The sequence below is a fragment of the Aquila chrysaetos genome, chromosome 6, assembly GCF_900496995.4.
Source record: "Aquila chrysaetos chrysaetos chromosome 6, bAquChr1.4, whole genome shotgun sequence".
Classification (NCBI taxonomy): domain Eukaryota; kingdom Metazoa; phylum Chordata; class Aves; order Accipitriformes; family Accipitridae; genus Aquila; species Aquila chrysaetos.
In genome coordinates, this window is record NC_044009.1 from 40,680,521 (window position 1) to 40,708,305 (window position 27,785).

Sequence of the window (27,785 nt, forward strand, 5' to 3'; positions counted from 1 at the left end):
GTCTGGTCCGCTGGGGCCTGACCTGCCCAGGCAGGACTGCGGCCAGAGCTTAAGATTTTGTGCCAGTCTGTTGTTGTCTAGTGAGAATTAGGGTAGCAGGCTTGTACTGTTCTCCCAGTCTCATTAGGAGTAGCCCCTGAATTCTGTTCAGGAGATCCAAAGAACAGATGTAGGCACATTGTTCACCTGAATGCCACCCAGGCTAAATGAAATATCTACTCCAGAATACAAATATTTAAAAAAATACCCACCTAAAGTCATTGAAACATAATTATTAAAACCTTTTATGTTACTCTACAGTACAATGTAAATTGTTCCTTTCAATTAAATTCTGAAATACACTAGATTACATCATTTAAATAATCGCAAACTTTTAAGTTCACTATTAGTGGTAGCAGAGCTATATTTACATACACTTCTGAGATATTTCAGATGCGGCATTATGTTCTAGTCCCTAAGTCAGTTAAATAACAGACTTTCAGTGGGGGTATACTGCTCTTCCACAGGTTCTACGCATATTTGGGGTGTATGTGTCAGAGAGCAAGAACTCCTTTTATTCTTGTTTGCTTTTTTTCTTTTGCTGTGTGCATGCAGCTGAATCTGAGCAAATTGATACCTACTTGATTTGGATTAAAGATGAAAGACCTTTCTTTTTAAGCAAGTATTTTGACTGAATATACAGAGGTGAATAATGAAATACAGTCCTTAGGAGTAGCGGTGGGAAACGTAATTGTCTCCAACTTTCATCCTCTGTTGCATAATACTGCACCTAATTTTGACCCTGACTTTACCTAATGCTGATGAAATACAGTCAATGGTGGAAACCTCTCTCATGTTGTCAAGACTGGCTTTCAACACGATCCATGCAATGGCAAGCATCATACATCATTCTCCTGCAGTGCAATATTAACAAGTTAAACTCAGTATTTTCCTCCAGAGATCTGCTCCTCGAGGGAAGCCCATCTCTGTATGTACATCAGCCACAAACAGGTTGTGAGTCCTGAGCCTGGAGACCAGAATTAGGCTGTGATGCTTGCTTCCAGTGCTGCTAAGAGTCTTTGTGGGCCAGGCTCCTCCCTGTGTTGTCCATGGAGCAGAGCAAGTTCAAGCCACCAAGGTCCTTGCACATGGCATTGGTCAAGCCAAGTCTCCCTGTGTGTTGCCCGTGCAGGACTTAGGGCCTGGTGTGAGGGGTGCTGATCATGATGTTGGGCAGCGCATTCCGCCGCTTCTTCCAGGAGCCCAGCTCCCTCGAGTACCGCCTAATCTGCCTGAACCAGTGGTGAGTCCGTGCCCGGTCACTGTCCCGGAACACAAACGCCTCCCGCCTGATCTCAATGAGTTCAAAAGTGTCGTCGCAGTCGGGATCAGTGGAGACAATGCAATTACTCAGCCTCAAGGGCTCCCTGAGCAAATGGAACTTCCCATTATTTTTGTCCCTGATGAGTACCAGCACGGCGTCCTTCACAGGCCCTGGCTCGGCTGATTCCAGGCTGGACTCGGACACACGCTTCATGTTCACCAGGAGGAGGACCTGCATGTTCTGGAACTTCAGGGTCTTGCTGCCTTTTTTCACCCACTGGCCATCGGGGGGCTGGGCCAGCTGCAGAGACCCCTCCATCACAAATCGTGTTTCCTCCCGCAGCCAGCCTACAGTTTTGAGGGCAGTTTCTCTCATCTCGATGTTGATGACTTCCCTCTTCTTCTTGCTGTCCTGGCGAAAGGATCGGAGGGTCCACGTGTTCCCCTCCTGCTTGGTTTTCATGTTGATGTGCTCCAGGTGGGACTCGATACGGCTCTTGGCCTCCCGCAGGCTGCCATGATCTGGGTGGTACTCAGTGGTGGCCTTGATGATTCTGCTGAGCAGCAGTGGGTACTTCGTGACTCTTTGCAAAGGGGCCATCAGGAAGGACCTCAAGTTCATCCGCCGCAGTGCTGTGTTGTCATTCTGGGAGACATTGAGGAATATTCTGCAGGGATTTAAGAAGAGAGAATGAAATGGTGGCTGTTCTGCCAGCAGATGCTGCAATCCTAAATGCAAATGGGCAATGTGGTGCTGACAGCTGCTGGGCACCGCAGCCCCCCTTCTGGTTTTAACAGCCTTGTGAATTCTGTCTTCTCAAAAACTAACAACAATTTCTGCAGCTGTGTTCAGCTGCAGAACAGCAATGAGGTGCCTGGGACACTAGCATGTAACATCCTAGCAGTCTTCTATTAAATCGTTGTAAAACAACGAGGGTGTGATCTTTCTCTGGTACACGCTGACGTAGGCCTGAGGCAGATACATCAGCTTATATCAGATTACATTCATTTGTAGCTCCTTTCATCATTAGATTACAAAGCACTCCAAACAAGAATTTGGTACTGCCATCATTTTAAGCTGTTGCAGTGGAAAGAGAAGTGACTCGCCTGATGCCCAATAGGGCTACAAATGGGAAATAAATTCAAATCATGCATGCTTCACACAGTGGCTTTCCCCAGTGGAAATCCAAATCATGCTCTGGTGCAGCGACTGAGAGCTGTTCTCAGCTGGGTGTTACTTGGTGATAGTTCAGCGCAGTGGTCAGCGGGCAAACACTGCTATCACAAAATGCAGTACACCACTGGGGACCAACTGGCTGCCTCAGTGGAGATAACAAGGATTGAATATCTTTTGGAGAATAAATTACTCTCCTCACTCCAGGAGAGAGCAGCTCATCACTGAAGAACATTAGCATCAAAACTTTGATCTAGTTTTGCTGACAAAGGCTTCAGCCTTAGCCTGGTGCCTTCCTGTCCCCAAAACCTGGAAGAATACGCTCAGCCCTTTTCTCACCTGAGCAACTCTTTCTCCTTCTCCAGTGCGTTGAGCATATTCACGGAGGAGGACTGCTGAAGACAGTAGGTCTGAAAGGCTGGCAACATGTTGACGAACTCTAGAAACACTTCGCCAATGCACACGGTCATCAGGTCGTCATCACCCTACAAGCATGCAATACAGCCCCTGCTGGGTTAGTTCAGGAGAGGCACAAACACAGAGCCTGCATTCAGTCCTATCAACATGCACCTACTGCACGATCTGGTGAACACCAGACCAAGGGTGGAACTGGGCTCACCCCTCCTGGTGGAAAGGCAGTCCCTGCAGGTCTGGAGGGAAGCAGTGCATGGGGAGGGGAAGGAAAGCTGGTCTAACTGCAGCTACACATACAGAGATGTCTTCTCTGCTTCTGTGGGCTCAGCCAGCTCACCTGAGCAGGGTCTCAAAAGCCAGAAGCCAGAGTGAGCCTGCTAGTCAGGAGGGTGTACTGGGGCCCTTCTTGCCGGCAGGTCTGCCGTATAAATTAACAGCGAGTGTTTAACAGCAAATGGGCAGAAGAGGCATGTAACTCAAGTAACAGACATAGCACGTAACAACTTATGCAGCTGATCCCAGCAACTGGCCTGGCCAGGAAACAGTCTCCTTCAGTTATGCTCTTACTGGCTACTTTGATGCCTAAATGAAAAATAAATTTCATGGTAAATTGTTCTCTGATTTCTGGGTGTGTAATAAAATATGGGCAAAGTAAGAATCTGGTGCCACATGATGCTCTTAGCTTTGTCTGGGTGTATGCTGACATGCCTTGCAATCCCTACTCATTTGAGCAGTGAGAGAAGGAGCAGTTCTCTAGCTGCTGCAGCTTTTTGGTGCAGTACTGAGCTCTGACTGCAAAGGGCAACATGGAGGAGGATATACAGAAACCCATGGTTGTTTGTAGAAGACATTTTCTCAATAAATTAAGCACAGGGGACGTCACACCCACAGTGCACATCTGTCTTCACCGTGTCAGGTGCATGAGAGTGGTTGTCAAAGTTGTCAGGTTTTGAGACGTGTCGCTCAGTCTGACATGCAGGGTTTCAGAGAGGGAAATGAGGGATGTGTTTCCTAGAGAGCAAACATCCTGGTGAAACTGATAAAGCGACAAGTGGGTTTTAGGTTTCTTGAAAAAAGGAGGCTGTGGAGCTGTTTATATGTCCTTTGGAGTGATTATCTGCTGCTCTAGAGTCTTATTTCCATGTCTCTGCCCTCTGACTGGGCATGCTGGTGGGGCAGGGAAGTTCCTTGTGCAAGGCAGGGTGCATCAGTAGAAACAACTGGTACACAGAGCTGTAAGGGCCAATTGTCACCAGGGCAGGGGGCAGCATGTGCTGCCTGGCACCGCAGCCCGCCTAGGGGCAAGCTGCGATAAACTGCAACCCAAGGCAAATACACCCAAGCCAGCCTGAAGCAAGCCAGCTCAGGGTTGCCAGAGCGTGGCCTGTGAGCCAGATCAAGCTGAGCTCTGTGTCCCCATGGTCACACTCTTATCAGCGTCCAAGCTAACTGGCTTAAAGCTAACTTTGGTAATGGGACAGCTAGGTCCTGTTAATGGGATAAATGAACTAGACTGCTGATGGCCTGCTAATGTCAGTGGCATTACCACAGCAGAGAGTGAGGCCAGCAGCTGTGACCTGGCACAGGCCTACTGAGATCATTGGTTTACAATAGCTGAGGAAGCAAGGGACTAGGTAGATGACCAGAACCCAGGAGTCCTACCCCCTGATCCTCTGCTCCACCTACGTTGCCTCACTAATACAAAACCTATTCCTGTCTGCCCAGTCTGGCCCCTTTAGAGCACACAGTGTCATACCTGGTCAAAGGCCTGATCAATCTCTTCCTGGAGTATCTCCAGGAAGTTCTCGTTGAGATCAATGAGCTCCTGGATGTTGCTAAAGATGCCCAGGAGCTGCTCCTGGCTCAGCAGCCCAGCCGCCTGCATGGGGAGGTAGAACTCCTCTTTGATGATGCGCAGGTCCTCTCCATAGCTGGCCTCTGTGTTGACAAACTCCAGCACAGACTCCTTGCGCTCTGTCCTGCGCTTGCGGCACTTCTCACAGAGGTCAGCCCGCCTCTGATTGCAGTTCTGCACATCCGTCTCCACCGGGAGGTCCCTTTCTCCACAGTCAGTGCAGGGACGGTGGGCTTCCCAGGCCTGCAGTGAGCTCAGCGTTTCGGATGCCCTGTTCCTCCACTTTCTGGCTGGCATCTGGCCAATGCCACTATCTGCCCTCCCCACATCCGTTGAGTTGGTCCGTGTGGCCTCGCTGGGATCCAGGTCATCCCGGACATCGTTCACACCAACAATCCCACTGTCCGTGCTCAGGCTGCTGACATTGCTCCAATGATGTCTGGAGCGGAGGGAGCCACGTGGGGCACGGTGGGTCTCATCGAAGCTGCCACCATGGCCAAGGTTGGCTTTTGCTACCACTGGACCTGAGAACAGATACAAATCATTACAGGCATTGCCGGCTGTACAGAGCTTACCCGGGGAACTCAAGCTGGCACAGCCATGAGTGGTAGGAACTCTGTAGGAGGGGGAGATCTGGTGAAAGCAGGGCTGTTTGTTAGCCCTTCCTCCCCACCTGTTTTGCTGCTGGGAAGGGCAGGGGTCAGAAGTAAATGGCTCCCAGGTAAAGCCTGGGGCCTGTCATCCCTGCACTGCCCATACCTGTGAACTCATTTGGGCTCTCTCTTCCCCTGCCGTCTGCGAGTCAGGGACAGACACAGCAGAGTAGATCCGGATTTCTTGCATGCCTGGGTTAAACCCAGAATGCTTCCCTCCCCCAGGTCAGTAGAGCTACTCCATATTTACACCAGCATAGCAGGGCTCAGCATCTGGCCCATCAACCCCCTCTGAGTGTGCAGAAATGTGGATACCGTAGTCTCGCTCCTGCCGGCGCTTCTGTGCGTGCTGCCGTGCTGCCGCTGCAATCTTCAGCTCCAGCTGCTTCCTCTTCACCGAGTCTGTCGGCATAGGGTCACTGAAGTGTGGCCGCAGCCGGCACTCCCGCTGAGCCTTGGCACCATCCGTGCTCTCATGAACGATGTTAGAGCTGGATCGACGGCAGCCAGGACTGGGGGTCTGCAAGAAAAGCAAGTGGGTTTGGAGCAAGGAGGTGCTCAAAGCAGCGCCTGGTTTGCAGCCACTGGACTTCGGTTGCCAAAGGAGTGAAAAGGCAACTCATCAGCTGTGGAATTGTAAATACAGCTCTGCTACATAAGCATTAGGAAATCTGTCACCCCAGGTCCCTCTGTCTTGCTTAGTCCTAACAGCAAGGACCCCTCTCCCTCTGCTGTTGTGTAGCTCCGAGTACCGTGGCTTCGTGGTGGCTGGATCACAGCTGTCAAACAATCATGAATTAGTCAACAGCATAGTCCTGGCTAAAGGCCTAAAGGGGTGCCTAAGCCTGTCCTCCAAGGATCTGAGCTAGCTTGCCTCTGTTCTGTGAACATTTCAGTGCTGCAGGGTCAGGAACTCCAGCCTCTATGCCTTACCTACACTAGCGGTTTGACCAAGTGGGATCTAGGAGGGAGTCTGTGATCTCCTGGGCAGTCCAGCAATGAGGGGCTGGTGGCACAGTGAAAGCCATAAGCCGTAAAGGAGTTACTGCTGAACTCCCTGCAAGAGATGCAGCGGCAGATAGGTAGGGGCACAAAACTGACTCCTGTTTCATTAACTGTAATAAAAAAGGCACTAGAAATGCTTCTAACAGAGTTTAATCACTCATGGGAGTTGGTGTGATTTCAGATCCCAGGCTCCCAGTCTGCCCAGTTCCTACAATGAAGGGATCCTTTAGAGCTTCTGAGAAGAAAAAAATCCTAAACACATGCTCAAGATGAGAGGGGAATTCCTCTCCCTTACATTCCCTGCAGGTGGAGTGTCGCTGGATGTCTCATTGCTTGGCTTGTCCTCCCAGGTCTCTGTTGCCATGGACATCGCTGTGGGCTGCTGGCTGTCCTCCGGAGGTGGGAGATCAGCTTCCCTCAGATCACACTGTCCCTTGGAGGGGGATTTGGCAGCAGTCTCAGCATTGCAGCTGCAGGGGAAGAAGCAGACTCTGATGAACGTCATGCATGCAGTTCACCTGCTGTTCCTGACACATATGAGACTGAGCAGCAAAGCCCAGGTTCAAAGAACCAGCTGCACCAGTTCGGGAAAAGTGCAGGCAGGAATCTAGACTGGTCAGCATGGATGGCTGTACGTGTGTTTCAGGGGCTCTAAACATAGCTCAATTACAGCAGTGCAAATTGGGTAATTGCACTCATGGCAGTATCAGTCTGGGATATCAAAACTCAGGTGTTCAAAGGGCATTTTTGTGTCCATAAAACATGAGTTTTCTGCCATAGGGACCAGAAAAACCTTTCGAAGTAGGCCATATCCATATTTGCTGCTATTTAAAGAGATGTTGTCAACACAGAAACCATATTGCTCATCTGGAAGAAAATCACCTGCTAAAAACCGTAATACTCTGAAGAGATTAGAAGATTAAAGGAGCTTTCCCTCTGTTCTTCATCTCATATGATCCCAAGCCCGCTGAAACCACTGGAAAGATTCCCTCTGCTTTCAGTGAACTCAGGATCAGCCCTTTTGGTGCACTTAAGAGTCCCAAAAAGATTGGCAGAGTCTGTTGTTCTCACTTGGCAATTCTGGGATGCTCTTATTCACGGCTGTCTGGTGCTAACAAGGGCCTGGCCTAGCTGATACAGGCAGCCTGTTCCAACCCCATGTTCCCCTCTCTGTAGACAACACCACCTCTCCAGACAGACGCAGTCTGGTACAAAACCGCTGACTTGACAGAGTAGTTGGCAGGCTGTAGTTTGTGATATTACTTGTGATACATTTTTTTTTAACAGACTTTCTAAGACACCTTATTTCCATGCATAATGAAGCCTCCTTGGAAGAATATTAATTTTTTCATTTTAGGTTTACTTAATTTTTATGGGCTTGGATTCCTTTAAAAAGAAAGGTTGTGAGGACTGGATATGGATGCTTGTACATACAGGAAGCCAGTGTCTGGAACATATTTCAGGTTATGCATGTATTTTATGCTTAACAAAAGTCTCCTATGACGAAAGTCTGCTTCTTCTTAAAGGCTTCATTTGTGAACTTATGCTGGTATGTCATACTGCTAATGTGCAATTCTAACACTGTCAGCTACAAGCAAACACATGAGACAGATGGGCATTTTCCTTACAATGAATGACAGCTGGCTCCGATAACAAACCATCAGCCAATAGTGAAATCGCTGAAGAGGGAACAAATCTCCCGGAACACAAACTGGCTCTGTTGTCAAGCCAGAAAAGTTGGTTTCAACTTTCCAGCTGATGCTTTTTCATCTTCATTTATGCTTCCAGGTCCCAGCTGACACTACCAGAGAATTTACTAACTTTAAAAGAGTGTAGCCATGGCTGTGCAGCAATGACACAGTGCTAACAGCAGGCTCCTGGCTTTTACTTTTTGCTGTGCTAACTCCCTGCCACGTGGATTTGGAAGCATCGCTTCATCCCCTCAGGGCTCTGCTCCCCAGCCTGTACAAAGGGGATACCAACATCAGTACTGTCATGGAGCAGTCTGCAGTACAGACTGCATTAGCCCCCTTACAGGCTTGCAGTAAGAGCAGCGCAGGCACACAGCAAGGCTGTGGTCCCACCATGGTACTGTCCTGGCCTGGTCTGGCTTAAGAGGTTCCTGTCTCCTTCCTCCCTTCCGTCCCCAGCTACATTTGGAGTACCACACCTTCAGCCAGTCCAGTGTAACTGTCTGTGCGGCCATGATCTAAAATCAGTCTTGAAATCATCTGGGTTTAAAAAAAACACCCTCCCTCATGTACTCCCAGCCAGATAATTTCATTGATGTTTCATTGAGTTGGGTCAAGTATGAACAGTTCAGCTGGGCACACCTGTGGGAGGGACAGCAGAGGTTAGGGAGCAAGAAAGCTCTTGAGGAGGATCTGCCATTGCCAGAAAACCACCATTTCCAAAAGCTGCTCCTACTCAAACAGTTTCTGGTTGAAACGTGCAGAAAGAAGGGACCATGCTGAGGCACAGAGAGGCAACAGGATGTGTCCAAGGTCAGTAGCAGAGCTCAGAACTGGAATATTATCTTCTCCTCTTGATCACCACCATACAGACCATAGTCTCAGAGGGAAGCTGAGCTTTCATTTCTCATTTTTACAGTGCTTCAAGATCATCCACTTAAACATGGAAAGTACTCCAGAGTATATTACTGCTCCTCTAAGTGAAGCTGACAGCAGCTCTCTGCTGATAAGTTCTGTGGACCAGATGCCATTGCTTATTGTGGTTTCCATAACCCAATAGGGATATTTTTTAAAAATCTCCAGACATGACCTGCAGTGGGAATAAGAGCCAATACTACCCAGAGAGCTGAGCTAAGGAAGTGTGACTGGAGACTGAGAAATTCAACCCACCCCATGGTTGGTCAGCTAGAGGTAAGAAAGGCAATGATGCAGAGCCCACATCATGTGAAAGGAGATTTCCTCATCCCTGGTTTGACTGCTCTACTTCTAGTTGTGATTAGATCCCTCCTGCATGATGTACTGGCCATGCCATGTTGCGGTAAGTGCTGCGCCACAGAGCAGTCGCTGTGCACCGTACCATTGGGGTGATCAGAGGGATGTTGACAAAACAGGGAGGATACAAGCAGTTTTGTAGAACCAAAACTTAGGGCTGCTCCTTTAACCTTTGCCCCTGGGTTAGGAGGAAGAGGAGACATTGCCAAGAAAACAGGATATTGTCCCTTCCTCCAGATCCTCTCCCCCTGCCAGAGATCTGGGCTGCCAGCATGTCCACCCCAACACCTGCTCAAGCCATCCCCTCTGCTCTCACACAGAACTGCAGAAGGGGGCACTCTGGCATGTTTCCTTCTGTGGAATCAAATCACTTATTGGGATATGATTTTTCTGCCTGTTTTCCCTGTTCTCTCCAAGATGGACGGTACGCTTGGGCCAGCACAGGGACAACAGGTTCTTTCCGAATGTCCTTTTAAATCTCTGGGCCATCATCTCTGAATCTCATGGAAGCAAAGGCAGTGGGTGTGTGGTGTACAACTGGAAATGCACCTGCTTTGCTTCATGGTCTCTATGGGCCTGTTCATGGTTGTTTCATTGTCCATGCCAGCAGTTCTCAGCCCTGTCCACATGTTCCTGGCTCTTTCTGACCAATGGAAACATTGTTGACCATTGCTGGCACCTGCCTTCAAGACTTGGAGTCCTCTGCTATGAGAAGCTGTTATTGTACCCACCATCCTGGTGTCATCCCAAATACACCCCATCACTCTTTTCAGGAAGCCTTCTTTCTTAGTCATGTCCTTGGCTTCTTTGTGCAGGTTTTTATTGTCACCTTGTCCCCCATTTCATAGACAGGAACCCCAGGTCCTTGCACGTCCTTATCCTGAGCAATTAGCTGCTTAAACAATTTCAGAAATTGGACTATTGAAATGCCTACAGGATTTCCACCTAGATCTCAACACCCCTTCCCACCCAGGACTACAACCTAAGTTAAAGGTATCCAGTGACCTATGAGGGGGCTAAAGCCACCATAATTATGAAGCTGAAAATCGAATCTTCACTGATGAAATATTAAGCCATTTGAATGAGTCTTAAGTAATTAACTATGAATCGCTAGGGAGGCAATTAACTTATCAGACAAAACTATTTTGTAAAACTGTAATGCTTACACAGAACCACTAGAAAGAGAAGACAATTTCAGCTATCTTATTCTGTGATGCTCCATCACAACATCTCTATCAAAGGCTTGCTGAGCTCAGTATCTGGAAATGGGACCAAATCCCCAGCTTTCAGCTCATTTCATTGGAGACTTGGAGAAAAAACATGGCCTGGATGTCAGTGATCATAATTTAGGACCCCAAAACATCCAGACAAAAAGTCTCCCACCTCTGCAGTGAGAACCAGCTTGAGTTATAAATAATATTCAGGCACATTACAGTCTCAGGTGAAAACCATGGAAAATAATTGAGACATTTCCAGACAAAGGAAACTGGAGTTTCCCACTAAACAGTACTCTGGCACTGCCAACAGATTTGTTTTCCTCCTGCTGTCCTGAAGAAATGACAATCTTTATCATTAATTGTTATTACTATGGAAAATATACAGGCCAGGGTGGTTCCTTCACATGAAACAACTTCTCTAATACTGAAACCACTGTCATTCTCATTTCTAGATCAATTACCATTTTGGTGTTAATAAAATCACCTCATATATTTTAACAAATCCAACTAGGGAGACTGAACACATTCACAGAAACAAAAACCACCATGGATATTAAAAGCACAGAAACCACACTGAAACCATAAAGGCCCTGGGCAGAAAGTGTTTGGAGGCTTGGAAAGTAGTGGGAAGAAAGATCATATGCACCACCCATTTCCTGTATACTTTGCTATGCATGCACCTTGGGCTCCAGATACTAGTCAAACCTTTCACCTGCCCGGAGACAGCTGTTCTTATGCTCTTACTCATGGCTTGTGCCATTCTGTGTACTTCATTTCACATCAGTGATAAAAATAGCCTACTCAATGAAAATGGTTGTATACTGTAACTTTCTCATCTGTTTCTTCTTTGGGTTTTCATACTCTAGAACAAAAGCACAAATGCTGGGCTGGACAGCTGAAGGAAGCATTTAGGGCTCTGACACCACCTACTTCCCTTTGGATTGTAAAGTTGCAGAAGTACTTCTGCTTATCTCTCTGGCTCTGTCTACACGGGGAGCTTCAGCTCCACAGAAGTTCTCTCAGATGACTCTCATTCCTGTGCAGAAGTCACTATCATCTCCTCTAAAACCTGAGTCCAGTCTCAGAGCTCTAGCATTCCAGAAATACCAAACCAGTGTACAAGGTTGATGCCCTGGCATTTCACACACCACATCTGTGGATGTCGGAAGCAGCCAGGAACCAAGTCAAATGTAATTCTTTGCAAAGCCAGTTCTGAAAGCCAAGCATATGGAAACAAACCACTCCACCAACACTTACTCCTCCTTTTCCCATCAGCCTTATCTAGTGATAAGACAGTGATAACAGCCCCAAATTCCTAGCTTCCAGAACTTTGCTGATTCCTGTTGAGCCATCTGCCTGCATAGAAAGGGATCCCCATTTCTTTGGCAGGAGGGAGGTAACAAGGACTGCAGTGACCAAAACCAGGATAGAGAAAGCAGTCCTTGTGAACATCTTACCCAGAGAAGGGGAAAACACTGGTAGGAGAAGAGGGAGGAAGGCTTTACGCAAGTATTTTCTCTCACGGCTTACACTGTCTGAGTTGGCAGAAGGACAGTATTTGCAAGTACTTTCACTTGCTGCCTGTGCTGGTCTCCAGAGGATGGTTAAAGACTTGTAGCAGCCATCTTGCTCTTATTTGCTAGTTCACCACATACAGGCAGCAAGTGAAAGCACTTGTTGCTGCATGTCATGCTACCTAAATTCATGTCCTGCAGTGGTGGGACAGACTCTACATCTTTTTTCAAAGGAATCTTATTAGTACTTTGCATCTCTCGGCTGTCCTCTACTTTTAACAGGTGTTAAAAAAAGAAAAAAGACATTTCAACAATTTATTACAGAAATAAAATGGGTGGGAAATTGGCTGTCAGGACTACTAATGGCTGCTGTCTTGACAGGATTTAGGTGTACAAAAAGGCAAAGTCTAGATGAAAATGCTTTTTGATGTTTAATCCCACACAAAGATGGAGTTTAAGCTCAACAGCTTAAAGACACGTCCATGTGGCTATCAGAGACCCCAAGATGAAAGGCTCTGCCAACAATGTATTTATACAGGAGTTAAATGTACATATCAGGAGAGACACCAGATTGTTAACAAGGGAACTGCTTTCAGGTGACCCCACAGAGCATGTTACCTTTTCTTAATAAGTTCCAGGGCTGAGCCTATGAATTCATCCTTCATTTTTTGTAGCTTAGCTCCATAGCTGGATAAGTCTGTGGCTTCTAACAGCAGCGATGAACAGCAAGAGGACTGGGCTTCAGAAGCCAGCGACTGCCCTGCAAGGTGGAGAACATCATTTAATTGTCTTGTCTCTCCTTTCTGCTGCTCATCACTGAAGATCTCCTGCCCAGCTCTGTGTATTGCTACTGCCTGTAAAGGTGATCGTGGAATAGGGCTAGAGCAAATGGGGACTGGCGATCTATCCAGGCTGGAGATCTGGAAAGTTCTGTCCTTCACCTCAGGGCTGCTCATTCTGAAACCATCCCATGTGGCTGGATACTGGGAAAAGCCAGCAGAGGTGTGGTTTTCATGGAACACATCATCGTCATCCTCTGCTGTGGCAGCAGCTTCATTCACAGCTTTGGTCTCCTGAGCTTCTGGACAGATATTCTTATTGCTCTCCTCCTCCAGGGTCTGGTTTGCAGGCAGACCCTTATTCAAGCAATCTGTTGGCCCACTGCTGCTGGCAGATGAATTTGCCTCCTTACTTCTCATTTGCTTGAATTCCTCAAAGGTGGGTATGTAGAGCCTCCCTTTGCAGCGGCCTTTCTTGCTCTGTCCCAGTGTGGCTTTGACATCTGTTTCCCCACTATATTGTTCCAGGGTTTCTGCTGTTCTGGATTTGGCCATCTCATGGCTTTCCCCGGCATGCTGAAGGGGCAAATTGGGGGAGCTATTCTGCCTTCGGAGCTGAAGCCTCCTCTGAGCCTCCTGCTTGATGTCTTCTGGACTGATGATCCTGTGTGCAAAACACAGTCTCTGCCTCCCTGTGAGGCTGTGCCTGAAAGCAGTGTGTTCCACCAAAACCGTGCAGCAGTTGACAGCACAACCGTTCTTGTACTGCCGGCACATCTGGCATTCAAAAAACTCCTGGGCCATCAGGTCAGGCAGGGCCACCTGTGGACGCACTGGCTTACAGGGCTCTGCCACCTTACTGCTCTGCAGTCTCAGCTTCTCCTTCAGCTCTTTTTTGGCATCTCCATGTAGGGCTCTTTCCTCTGCAGAAGGGAAGAGCCACTGAGGCACTTTGGCAAAGGGAGGGAGGAGCACATTCTGTGCCGATCGAGATGTCTGTTTAGCATGGAGAGAAGGGTTTCTCAGAGAGTCTGATGTGCTCTGTACTGGGGCCACATCCACAGAGCCTTCTGTCCACTGACTGGTGCCTCTATAGCGAAAGATGATCTCGTTATCCAGGCTCCGGCAGTGAGAATACAGCCCAGAGTCAGCAACTGTTGCCCAGTGAAGGTTCTCCACGCTCCGATACATCCGGTTTTCCACAGGACTGGCCAAAGGTGCCTTGCCTGTGTGGCAGTAGTCTAGAGTGTGGAAGTCCCCAGAAAAAATATGAGTGTCTAGGTTCTTTAGTGGATGCATGCTGCTAACTGAAAAATCCTTTAAGCCATGTTGTGCATAGAGCTGATTATTTTGGCAGCTCAAGATCACCCGGCAGTGTTCCTGTCTCTCATCAACACTGATGTATGTCATAGCAAATGCACATGGAGGCTCTAAGACAGTGGCGTCTAGGGGGAGAGGAGGGAGCTGGGGTGTCGCTTAGATGCCAGTCAATGTCCACAGACCACAGACAGCAAAGTGTGCTGCTGGGTACTCACATAAGAGAGCTCTCACATGGGTTGAGTCGCCATGCGTAGAAGACCTGTGAATGGAAGGAAAGATGAGTTACTGAAGCAGCCTGGTGATGACTTGCAGGATGCAACAGCAGGTCTGCTTCCAGGGAATGCAGAAGCCAAACACCAACAGCTTGAGTAGAAACAGAGCAGTATATGTAGGAGATGAGCTGTGGGGCTTGGGGCACTGAATCTTTTCCATCTCTAGTCAAGCCAAGAGTGGCCTTACGCTGCCCATCTGAATTTGGAGAAGTTTATCCTATCTACCCTCAGCAATTCCCTCACAATAACACCGCTCAACTGTAGTGACGAATGCTCAGAAGTGCTTGCTGCAGGCTCAGCTTACTCACACAGCAGTGCTAAGGAGATGGGAGGTTTACAAGAGATAGTGAGGTTCTTTCCCTTAAATGGGGTGCAGACAACAGTGTGTGGGTTAAGGAGGAGGCTGGGGGTGGGAAAGGATGACATGACAGTGTGGTGTCCTGGAAGGCTCAAATAGCAAGCAGGAAGAAGAAGCCTGACTGGTGCTGGTTTTGTCCCTGAGAGTCACACTGCAGGCCTTTAACGGTCTGATTTACCCTTCACAGGGAAGATGCATATGGTTTAGTGACTGGTAGCCAAGCATTTCCACGGCCTTTCCCGTGCAGAGACAAAGGTATCTCACAGACTTTCACAAATGTGCCACTGTGACCCCTTAGCAATAGGCCCAAATGATCACCCCCCCGTGACAGTTCAGCAGAGGCGCAGAAAGAGAAGGTGTGGTTTCCAAAGCTGTTTCTATGATCTGTGTTCAGCATTGTAAAGCCCAGTGAGTCTAAGTGACTAAATCACATGTTCAGAGCAATGCAGAGAATACAATACCAAAACTTCAGTTTGGGCCAGCAGGATGAAGGCTAAGTGTCTAAGTCATCCTTGGAAGTGGAAGGAGCCTCCTTACATTGAATGGAGAGACTCCAAATTTCTCTTAAGGATTTAGGCCTCAGGGACTTGCCCACAGTCACATAAGACATCAGTGTCTGCTACAGCCCTGTCCACTCCCTCCCTTGGCAACCAGAGCAAAGGGAACGAGTGAGTGCCATAGGTAAAGGAGACTAAGACTGGGCAGGGGATATGGGGTTAGCCTGAGATTTGTAAGGGAAATGTAGAGCTGGGATGGTGGGACATCAGTCTCTAATAATAAGCCAGGCAAGAACCAACCAGGTTGAACACCCAGGAAGAGGTCTTGGTAAAGCAAGACAGGACCATGTAAGTTACAGACCAGACTGTTTGCTTTGTAGTGCAGCTGGGTTCTCCACACACTGCCAACCATTCAGGCAGCACAGCCACCTTGACCAGGAGGGGAATGAAGACGCTTGTTACTCCCTGAAGGTTAAGACACCTCAGGTACCTAACCATGTGAGGCACCAACAGACATCTTCCACCTGAGGAGAAGTCTGAGGCAGTGTATTGCCTGGAAGCCAATCTTGGTAACTCGCTGGTAGCTTGATTCACCCCTTGCTTAGAGTGGTTCAAATCAGAATACTTTCCCTGCATTAATGAAACTCTCTCTAATCTAATCCCAGAGCGGGAAGGCAGAGCTGCTCCTGTGGATCACTGCTGAACGGAGAACATTATTTCTGTCCTTCATAATTGCTAAAAATAAAAATTAAAACTAGCTCTCAAAGTGTGGCTGTTCCCCAAGATGTCACAGGCACTTCTCACCCAGTCTTCTCATGGTGGGGCTGGAGTTCCCCCTTCTTCGCGGCTCTGGAGGAGCCCACAGGTGACAGCAGAGAAACGTGAGGATCAGGACTTTCTGTGATCATAGGTTATAACATGATCTGTCAAGAAAGAGAGAATGAGACGATGTGAGAGCCAGTCACTGAGTAGGGAACAGGGCTCCTGGTAGTGCTGAAGGGCTCCTGTGAGAAAGTGCTGTTAATGAGAGATGCCATGGCCTGTCAGGTTGTTCTGTGATCAGGTCACAGCCACGGGACTAAAAGCCACCGTGTATTTTCTGCACTCTGCTTTCAGACCAAGTAGAAAGAGAAAACAACCCTTGCTGCAGTGAGAGCTGAGAGTAAAGCTGTCCTTGCCCAAGGCAGGGAGCTGCATACAGTAAGGCCTGAAGAGAAACCAAGGCCCCTGTGAGGCAGGTTCTTGGGCTACACGCTTGCTCGGCAAGCTCTGCGTGTATGCATGTGAGAGGAAGGGAGCCGGAGAAGAAAGCGCACAGGCAGGGGGAGAAGCAGTCACGAGAAGAGCAAGGAAGCAGAGGCACAGAAACAGCGGGGTGGGATCTGTCTGTGGCTGCTCCCTTCACCAATAGACGGGGAAGCACTGAAAATACAATTGACTTGTGTCCTCACGGTCTCTCTTCACGTGGAAGGTCACTGCTGGGGCCCGCAGCGTTGACCCCTCTTTGGGCTGCAGGACAGCTGCAGTGACACCAGGCATGGGTGGCCACGGGCCACTCTGCCCCTGCCTGCTCAGGTGCGTGGCGCAGACCACGCAGGGGGGGTTTGCATCCCTCCGTTACATGGCGGAATGCCTCAAACCCTCCAGCAGGAGAGGGTACCGCTTTGCCCCGCAGGAGAGCAGAGGCCCATGTCCTCAGCGGGTGTGGAAGGTGCCAGTGCTGATGAGCACTGCCAGGCAGCAGGGACTTGCTGCTGCTCTGCCAGGGCAGGATTTTCCACAAGATGTGCGTGGGGCAGCAGAAGTTGCTCTCAGGGAAGGAGCAGCTGGGAGAAACCTCCTGTGGGCAGAGTGAGGCAGGCAGAGAGTGAGGGACAGAGACAGGGAGCCAGAGGCAGGTTTGCAGAGTGGAGGACCCAGAGAAGACAGAGAACGGCCAGAGCCGGCTGTGAGAGACGGCAGGAGACAGAGACTTTCCGGAGGAGGCTGTGCAGTTTGCTGACACGTAGGCAGGCACTAAAAATTACTGGATTAAGTGAAGGAAAAGGGGAATTTTCTTTCCAAATAATTTATTTTAATCTTTGTCACCCATCAGAGCTTAGTTTTCTTTCTCTAAAAAGTGAATTTTTGCTGTAAGAAAACACTTCAGACATGGGAATTCCCTTTGGTACTTTCAGGAGAGCTCAGAGCAAAGGTCTGAGCACATGGATGGAGCTCACAGATAGGTGTGCAAGGGGGTTTGGTGCCCTGGCTGGAGTGAGAGGGAGCCTCAGAAATTAGTGAGCTCTGTTTCGCCTCACGCCTGCAAGGCAGCTGTGGAGATCTTGTAACAGCCAGCTCAGACAGGAGCACCTTTCTTCCCTGTCACTCCATACTTGAAAGGACCATCTCTTTCCTACTGAACTCTTCTAATCTTGCCCATTCCCCCCATGTCACTACCCTGAGGGCTGTGCACAGCATGTCAGATAGCTAAGTTTAATTTCGCTGAGCACCCAGGCCAACTGCTGCCCGAGTCATGACCTGTGAAGGGGGACCAGCTGTGCTCAGGCACAGCCTGCTTCCCCCGCTGCCCAGGGATGTTTGGAGTAGGAAGAAAGCAGAGGTCTCTTTACAACACCAGACAATTCTGACCTGGCCTGTAACAGGAAACACTGAGCCCTTCTCCATCCTTCTGCTGTTCTTGTGCTCCATTCCTCGTGGCACACAGCAACAGCATCACAGTTTCAGCTCAGATGCCTGCATTTTTCAGGTCAGTGACACTGCTATAATATAAAGCATGTGTCTACACACTCAGCTCTAAAGTAACATGACCACAAGCATGTTCTAGGCACTCTGCTGGAGGAGAGCACGAGATGGAGACAGAAGAAAACCATCTGAGTTAATATGCTTATGGTTGATATGCTAAAGATGATCTTTCAGCACATCTTTGCAGGCTTACTGTACATACAGAATATTTAGCTGCAGTCTTACACAGTCACCATCAAAGAAACACTGGGACCTACAGCAACATGAAAGAGTTTGCCCTCCCACCACCTCAGAGCTATAACTACGGTCTATAGCTACAGCAGGTGATCCCAGGTATGGAAACTACCAAATATCACAGAAGTGTGAGGCAATGGAGAGAAGTAAATGATGATCTCTCACATGTGACCCAACTCTGGGTCCTAATTCACCCTCTCCTAAAGGTACACAGCAGTCCTAATGCACCCTGTCTCTTCCAGTTAAACCAAGCAGTGACTTGCCAGTTCTTTGTTGCTTCCTGGTGTATGTGAGCACTGTGGGTTGACGCTGCATGCCGTTTACCCACCTGGGTACTTCCAGGTAGTCCTGTCCATACTTCCCCAAAGCTAGGGCTTTATTCTAGTTCAGCAGTCCTCCAGGCCAATGCTGATTTATTCCAGGCCAAATAACAAAAAGGAGCTTAGTGTTGGCTGCCGCTGTGGGAATGGCACATCATCGCTCTTTGATCACGTTGTCTGTGCAACATTTGCCTGTTCCCTGGCTCAGGGACTGAAAAGCTCCTGGTGGTTATGAGCCTCATGCCTTAAATAAGCATAAGACTAAAGGCATCGTGTGCTCAGCTTATTTTCTACCATGTGATTCTGTTTAATCAACTTCTCCACTACTCTGATAAGTAAGTGCCTGCTTGGAGACTTGCCACTAACCTTCATTTTCCTGCAAAATCCCCCGAAAGAACTTATTTCTCAAGGATTAAAGCTTGAAGGATAAATTATTTCTTCCCGTACACATAAGAACCATTCTGCCTGGCTGACCTTCCCAGCAAAGCACCAGACAAAGCGTCGGGAAGATGAAGCAGGCAAGCACAAGAGAAGTTGTTAAGTGCTGGTGAAAAGCACTGTGGAGAGGACCAGTCATGTCCAAGGACTCCAGGGACATCAGGACAGGGGACCACAGAGCCTCACAAGGCCTCAGGAAAAGAGGCCACCAAATCTGGCAGGGCTGAGTAGGTTTGCCAATGCTGCTCCACAGAGCTCACTGCAGCAAGATTTGCTTGATAGACTTGTCAAACAGGGAAGCTTGTTCCATGCGATGGTGGAGAGCAGCTTGCTATTGTCTGGCCTCTCCTGCCTTGATCAGAGAGATCAAGTGAGTCTTGTACATTTTTCACTTTCCACATTTACAACATCTCAGTCACAAGCAAATTAACTTCTGAGTCATGCTGTTGCACCAAACTCGTTTCCAGGGGAGGGAAGTAACCGGAGTCACTTTACTCCATCTTGAAATAAGAGATCAAACTAACCTTCAGGTCTTATTCTAATTTCTCTGCATTGGGTTTTGCAAATTGCACCACGGAACAGAGGTTGGTTTATTCTGGAGTACAGTCTCCCTTTTATTTCAGAGATCTAACCAGCTAGAGGGATGTGAAAGGCACATTTCAAAGAGCTGTACAAAGGATTTTAGCAAGCTATGATACTGCTGTGAGTTTTCTGCTATCTGATACAGCAAACCTCATGGACACAGCATGATCTGTCTACTGCCATGTCATGCACATCACTTCAGCTGCTTAGCAGAACACCAGCAATCTCAAGGGAAAGAACGCCAGATACATCTATTTTTTCAAGTTAAAGGTTAACAAGAAAAATAAAGGAGCCTTGGCTGTATTTGCTTTCTTAGCTGTTCACTTAACCAGAGCTGTGCTGCAGGAACTAGTTGATGCAGTAGGATGATTAGGTGCATTTCTTGGGTTTTTTAGTCTGTTCTAGCAGCTGAAACAGGAACAGGGCTTATATAGTGTCTGTTAATTGCAGCAGGAGAGGTACAGCCACAGTAGTTATCTAAACCAGTGCCATTTCCTGGGTTTCTTTTCCTTCCTAGGGTAAACAGCTGAGCATAACTTTCCTTGAGTTTACAGTATTATCACTGCTTTTATTGTCTGCTCTATGGCACAAATCAGGATTGCTAACAAGAGGAACAACTGCCATCTTGGTTTCAAAACTAGGTAATATAGAGAAAACTATAACCTCTATAGTCAGCTCACCGTATTTATAGTCCTTGTGTTCTCAGCTTAATCATAAGCATGGACCATGTCATCTCAGACACAGCTTGGCACGGGGAACAAAGTCTCTCTTGAACCTCTGAAGATCCAGTGCAGCCCAGGGTCTAGGGGGTTGCTGAGGGCACAGGCAATAGCATTAAATTTCTGCTGTGCAATGAGCTGCTTGTCCCATCACATGATATTGTCCAACCATTTTCCTCCTTTCACATCTCTTCTCCTCATTCTTTCAGGTTTTTTTTTCCTGCTTCCCCCACTCTTCCTCCATCACAGTGCATTCAACACAAGTTTACACAGTCCATCTGTTGCTGCTGCTTAACAGGTTCCACTTTGGAAGCACCACCACCATTACCATTGCCTCCAGAAAAAGAACTGGTCTTGGCCATGGTCAGGACTGGCTGGCCAGAGCAGCCCAAAGGCATACACCTGCCAACCAGATGTGCCAGAGAAGAATATGTCCACATTATCTGTTGATCATCATGGGAACATCCTGCTACGGTACACATAGTTCCAAGAGGGAGAGTATAGGAATCACCATAATTTCATGTGAATTTCTATTTTGGTCAGATTGGCTCCTATGTAGTCTCAAGGCAGTGGAAAAGCTAATCTCAAAATTTTATGGAATCGTGTAAGGTCTTAAGCATTCTTGGCTCCCTTTCTGTGGGATTTTTAAGCTGTTTGGGAACTTTGCTTTATTGACATGAGAGGTTTCACCTGAGAAGCCCTACTGCTCCACACATCTGTGCACTTGGCAGCAGTGCCTTTGATGAATTTCTCTGGCTGCTCTCTAAGTCTGAGCAGCTTCTCCTTCTTGTGTCACAGCATGGTTTTCTCCTTGTGTTCCTCCTTCAGAAAGGCTGTGATGACATAATACTTCCAGCTTACCTCTAAGGGCAGGCATTCCAGTGCACTGATTTCAGGCAGCATACTTTCAAGGTGACCTGCATTCCCTCTTGATTCCTTGCTTTGGGAAAGGGTACCCTCTTCTGTTTCACCAATGCACCATTCAACCTCTTGGACAATACCACTCCAACAAGCCTGCTGACAATGCAGCAGAGGGAATGGAGCTTGAGAGAATTAGCATTCACCTTGCAGCAATGGAAGGCTGAGTATGTTGGTTATTGTAATAAATACTCCTGGATACACCAACAGGACACCCCCATCGTGTGTCCTAACTAGAGCTGCTTGGCAGCATTGGCTGTGAAGCGCCCCAGGAGATGGCCAAACTTTCAGTGAGTCAACACCCTGGTTGGCCACAAAGCTCTTTTGGATGACTCCTTCTCAGGAGGAAGAAAGTCCTATTTGCAATAAAGTCCTCTCCTGGGACAGATCACCCACAGCACCTATGAACCTGCAGGGTGCCTCTTGATCGATAGATTCTGCACTTGTCTGTAACACCATGAGCCACTCTGCTCCCCTCTTATAGCTGGAGAAAGAGCCCATGGGGGTTATAACCAAGCAGAGCCAATGCTTAGGCTTGAGTTAGCTGATGTTTAGGACCCAGGTGGTTTCCCCTGTCCTGTGTACACACCATGAACCAAGCATTCCCATGCCTTTGGGTCATGCAGAGCAGATCTTGCCCACCAGCCACCTTGGTCTTGGCATACACACACAGCAAGCACTATTAGCCTCACGAGGAAGAGACGTGAGCTGAGCACAGTCTCCAACCCTGCTCCATACCTGGCTCCAAGTTCCCTGGCTCAGACACATGCAGTTCTCGGAGGCAAACCTGAGCCAGGAAAACCTATCCAGCCCCCTGTGAGATCTGGGAAGTATAAAGCCATATGTGAGCCCACTTTACAGCCTGGCACCTCCACTCCTCCTTCAAATTCCTACTTTGCAGAGATATAACATCAGCCCTGACTGCAGAAAATGGTTGCAATATGGCTACAAGTGAATTTATTTTTACTCAGGGGGTGAGGGGGCAGAAAAGGTCAAGGCTGTGACTTGAAGCTCAGCTCCAGCAAAGGGTCCAACATCAATCATAAATTCCCAGTGCCAGCTCTAGATGGTTCTCCTCTGGCTTCCAGCACAATACCGCCAACGCTCAGTCCATTGCTAGACATGCCTTTGTGAGTCAGCCCAGTACTCCCAGCCTAGAGGCCTGTCTCCAGCAGTGATCAGTGGCAGATAATTTTGGAAAGAGCAGACACAGAGCACGTCTGCAGTAGGTAGCTGATGAGGTGGAGAACTACATCTCAGATCATCTAAAACCTTCTTGATCCCCTGAATGTATTTTATGAAGGCAGAGGGGACAGTGCAAAAAATGCAAGGGGGATGTTGGGTTAGGTGAACATGAGAATTAAGAGAGAGAAGTAAATCAAGCCAGTAGCAGGAAAGAGGTGGCCACTCCCTTCCGCTTGCAGCATGTGGTGAGTATCAACAGAGCCTTCACCTAAGCACTCAGCTGAACATTTTCTTCTTCTGTGCACTGAAGACCGGCTTTTCAACCACAATTTTCACTCACTCTCTGGCAAGAAAGAGGTAAAAACCAAGTCACACTAAATGGGAAAAAACAAACCACAGTCTTTTTTTTTAACACCATCATTTAACCCATTATTTAATCTCATGATTTGCAGGGCCTGAGTCATGATGCTGGATTTTTTCAAGGTGGAAATACTGCTGGCTGGACTAGCAATACATGACCAACAGGGAACACAGAAACACAGCTTTTCCCATGCCCTGTTACATTGACTCCACTGGTCCCGGGAAGGCAACAGAAAACCAGTCCTATACAGTTGGATCCATCAGGGTTGCTGAAGGGATTCCTAATTCCTTGTTCTAAGATTGCCCCAAAAGTCTCAACCCAATCCTTCAAATGCATAGGGCAGAAGAAAGAAATCATACATTAATTCTAAGAATAAACTGTACATCAAAAGTCTGTGCTCCCTTCCTTGCACCAGGAAGAGGTATTTTGCAGCACAGCCATAAACCTCAAACTTTGAGTGCACTAGTGGCTTGCTGCATTGGTCTTCCCAAAAAGGCAGCATGAACCCTGACTCTCATCTCACTAGTGGAGAAAAAAATCCCCCAACCTAACTCTGTTCACCTCAGTTCATTAACTTTGCACTGGAACCTAGTCCAGCACCCCCAAAGCCAATGGAAGGTGGATGAGCAGAGTCCTTCCAAGCCGGCAACGCACACCTCATCGGTGAGCTCAGAGAGAGGCCTGGGGGAGGAAGGAGGTGTTCAGGAGGGTGAGGGAGATGGATGATCTCATCCTACACCTTGTTTGGTCACATCCCAAAGCTGTCAGGCACTTTGGCATATTGCTGGTGGAGGCAGGTTTGGCGTGAGGAAACGTGGATGGCAGTAGCGTCAGCAGCCCTGGCTGGGGTGTGGATAACCACGAGCAGTCACACTTCCCGTTCCTCTGAGTGTGGAGGTACTTAGCAATGCTTCTACAGAAAACCTGGGAGGACTGTACCCGTCAGCTGGCTCAGTTGAGGGATTTGTCCTCAGAAGGTCCAGAGCCACATGTTGCCTTCTACCAGGCAGTGAGAGTCTGGACAGGCAACTGGTGCAGCTGGCCAGGCTCAGCCTCTGCATCAGCCCCAGGGAACATCACAAGCTTTTCCCTACCTACCTAGGAGAACTCCTCAATCCGCAACTCCTCCCACGGGCCTCTCTAAACAACCCCCTCCCTTTCAGATGCTGATGCTTTTCAGCTGATTAGACTGTGGGCCAGACCATGAGCTGGGTGTAAATCAGTATACCTTGTCAATGCTAATTTACACCCACTGAGAATTTCCCTTCCTTCACCATTTAGCAGAATTATATGACATGTCTTTTATCTCTCCTCGCAGTTTAGCCTGCCGTTCCCCTTTCCTGGCCCCCAAGCCTCCTGCTTTGCTCTGAACTCCCTGTAGGTTTGCAGGATAAGTTGCTTATTTGCAATGTAAAGTGTCTCTCAGTGCCACAGCCCCGTGCAAACAAACAGAAGAGAGGCACATTTATCCTTACTTGTGCAGCAAATCCAGCCCTATCTTTTCCTGGCAGCAGTTCCCTACAACACACACTGCACATGACTTGCTAAGGGAAGATATATGTCCCTTATTGCCACTACACAATGCAGGACCTCTCCGGGGAGACGTAGGGGAGGGAGAACAAGAGGACTGATCCCGGAGAGACCCTGAGCTCTCGCCTTTCTCCTTGAAGCTGATGGCGATGGCTCATCACCCAGCTCAGCGCTGTGTAGACTCTGACTGTCAATAGGCAGGATACCATTAATGACTTCTTGTTGCTATGGTGATATTGATAGATAGTCCCTGGGGTTGGTGGGAATTCACAGAAAGCTAGCAAAAAAAAAAAAAAAAAAGCGGGTCAAAAAAATCCCCCAGGAAAATGTGAGTTTGCCTACAAATGGGCAGTTGTGTGACATCCTAGACGAATTCAGTGGCACTTCACACTTCCTGACTCATCCTCCCTCTTACAAGAACGACAGGGTGTTCTTCAGAGCCAGTGCAAACACTCCTGCTCGCAGCAGGGCTCTGGCGCATAGGCGCACTGCTGCAAGTGGATTTCATTACCAGACGTTATTTTTGCAGCTTCACCCTGGCAATTCATTTCACATACAGAATAAAAATCTTGGCTCCAGTGAAATCACTTGGACCTGTGCCAGTGGGCACAGAGCCAGGATTTTCCCCAGCTCTCAGGATGCCTTATCACAAGTGACAATTTCATTCAACTGCCACGATAGCCACTGGAAACCCCCTGCCTCTCCAGAGCTGTTTCAAGCATGGAAAAGCTGCTGTTGCAGAGTTTTTTGCTCTATTTTCCTGAGGCTCAGCACTGTGCACTCTCCCAAGGTGGTGGTGTGGGGTCTCTCACAGCTTCCTACTCTGCAATATGCAGTTTAGAGTAATCTTTTACCTTTCATTCTAGCCGAGTAATGACCGCTGGCAAGGACAGGCTGTGCTCCAGTCACAGTTGGGCCCTCTCACCTTTCACAAGTGTTCTAGGGATTTGGGAATGAAGGAACCACCTTCCTAAAATACCATTTCTCTCTTTGGCCTTGCTTTCTCTGGGAAAAACATTCCTAATTCAGGTTGGTGACATATTAATGAAGAAGAGATAAAGTCCCAGTGGAACTCCCTCTTCCTCTGCACATGCTGTTTATCTAAAGCCCACCAAGGGGTGTACAAACTGCAAGATGCCTTGTTTTAGGGGGGATTTTAGTATGATCAGTAAATTTCAGAGTATACTTTTTGTCCTAGCAAAGACTCATCTTTCCTGCTGTGTTTTATGTCTAGGAGTTACCCTACACACACACAAACTTACTAGAGAACTTTTTACTCCAAACAGTGGTACCACTCCAGGCATGTACTGCTCCATCACCTGATGGGCACTCTTACTCCAGAAAGTTGTTACTGGTTTGGATCTGTTATTACAGAAGAAGTATATCCACAGGGGAGCAGTATCTATAGCACTATCATTACACAGACAGTTTTGCTAGTAAATGCCCTGGTGTAGATCAGATCCAATTGATATGCCAGCTTTTCCATCTACCTGTGTGTCCAGATCCTTTGCCTCCATGTGAACTCAGGAACTGGAGACAAAATTACCCTGCCCCTCTCTTTTGCATCTTTTGATAAACGTAGTTTTAATGGACTATGGAGTCTGAAAGCACTTTACATCAGGAACAGATCCCAAGAGCAAAATTCAGTTAGTTTCTCGTACATTACATGTAGCTGTTCGTCAAATTTATTGGGCAAGGTTCCTAAGAACATGGAGGCTGGACCAGCACTGACAGAGGCTCTCTCTTATATAGCAACCCTTTGATCAGACTGTCAGCATCATTTATTTGCTTGTGTTTCATATTCTTCAATGCTCCAGTAAGTTATTTTTCCCAGTTGACTATCAGAGGCAAAGGCTGCTCTTTCAAGTTGGATTTGCACCTCCTCCCTTCCCCTCCATTTCAATTAGCTATGGAAATGATTTGTTTGTTTGTTTTTTTCCCTAGCTCCTTTTGCGTGCCTGTCTGTATTAGAAGCTTTAGGAACACCAATGGCTGGAGAAGACTCCAGTTGGCATCTTCCCTGTAGGAAATGTTGTGGCTTGCAATTAGTATGCCTAATTGCTCTGCTTGACCTGCTGCTGGCCAGGGTGGAGAGCACACAACCAGCTGCAGTGTCCTGCCTTTCCCCCAGCTAGGAGCGAGGGGATGTGGGGGCTGTGAGTGCTGTGGGTGGAAGAAAGGAGGTATCACCACAAGCAGGTGGGGCCAGACAGGGGCAGGAGCTGGTTTATTGCACTGAGAGACAGAGAAGGCTATAGGACATAATAGCTTCTTGAAATTGGATCTCTGCCTGTGGGGAACTGTTGTTCTACAGCGTATGCAGCTATTATTTTTCTGCTGACGACTCTGTGACTGCAGAGATATGGCAGGTGGTGAACTGCCCAGAGCAGCCTCAGGGCTGAGCAGAAGTGGCCAGTTTGGACTGGGCTAGAGCTCTTGGGTTCCTCCACTTGCACCAGGGTAAATGCCTTTAGGCACAAATCCCAGCACACTGGGAAGAGCACATATTTCAGAGGACAGCTTTCCAAGTGTGGGCTGCCCTAAACAGCTGGTCACCAAAGGTTTCTCAGAATAGATCCCTTATATCAAGATATTTAACTTAGAATGATACCAGATGCATTCAAGATAGGAGCATCTCTCTGGGCTGTCTTTGACCTCAGCTGGGCATTAACTCCCAGGTGACCTGACAGGAATGGGATTTGGAGAGATCAAACTGGAGGCAATACACATCCATGGGATTTCTCACCATGCACAAACGTGGCTTCACCTGCCCCCACACGCATCATGTCATGCATGGTTTACTGGCAGAGTTTTTAAAGTTGCCACTAAGAAACAAATTCTAAGACTGATTAATACCAGCGCATATGCTCTTGGGATGCTCCTAACCACATCTATATAACTTACCAATATTGCCAAGGGACTCTTGGTGCTCCACCAGTTCCTACTCTATAGTGAAAGGTGGAGGAGGCAGGATATGCCCCTTTGTTTAGAGCAAGCTGTGAGAAAATGGTTTTGTTTGCTCAAATGCACTGGATACTTTGTGCAAGTAAGCTGCATCTCTTTGCAGTGCAGGTTAGCCATTGCACATGTAAGATTGGGAAGAAAAGTAAGAATAAATGCAGCACTTCTGCAGCTCTTTCTAAACGAGTGAGGGAGAAGGACAGTAAACCAGATCCCTTCTCTCTGTGCTGTGATCTCAGGTATTAGCTACATCACATAGTCCCCATGACATTAAGTGTGAAGAAGACCCGCCCTGGATCCAGAGTCACAAGATACCCCATGCCCCTTCCTATGCCACTAACTTGCTGCAGGGTCTGAAGCTGGCTGCTCCCAACCAGCTCTGGGCTCTGTATTTCCCTCTCAATCAGACTCAGGTATCTTTATGTTCATGCCATTTTGCAAAACATTCCAAGTGCCTCATGGAGGTTGC

General features: G+C 48.0%; 1 protein-coding gene across 5 annotated transcripts in view; it reads right to left on the reverse strand.

Moving 5' to 3' along the window:
- Positions 1–268: 268 nt before the first annotated feature.
- LOC115342854 overlaps positions 269–27,785 on the reverse strand; it is a 47,913-nt gene continuing 20,396 nt past the window's right edge. For 3 of the 5 annotated variants that reach the window (XM_030018012.2, XM_041124209.1, XM_030018013.2), the window contains 7 exons: positions 16,128–16,246; positions 12,716–14,455; positions 6,699–6,873; positions 5,714–5,918; positions 4,647–5,269; positions 2,816–2,961; positions 269–1,970 (listed from right to left, as the gene is read on the reverse strand). In XM_030018012.2, the coding sequence (XP_029873872.1) occupies positions 1,175–1,970; positions 2,816–2,961; positions 4,647–5,269; positions 5,714–5,918; positions 6,699–6,873; positions 12,716–14,286 (3,516 nt within the window). In that variant the 5' untranslated portion in view covers positions 14,287–14,455; positions 16,128–16,246 and the 3' untranslated portion in view covers positions 269–1,174. The remainder of the gene's footprint in view (positions 1,971–2,815; positions 2,962–4,646; positions 5,270–5,713; positions 5,919–6,698; positions 6,874–12,715; positions 14,456–16,127; positions 16,247–27,785) is intronic. The other 2 variants (XM_030018014.2, XM_030018015.2) reach the window with 2 other exon arrangements.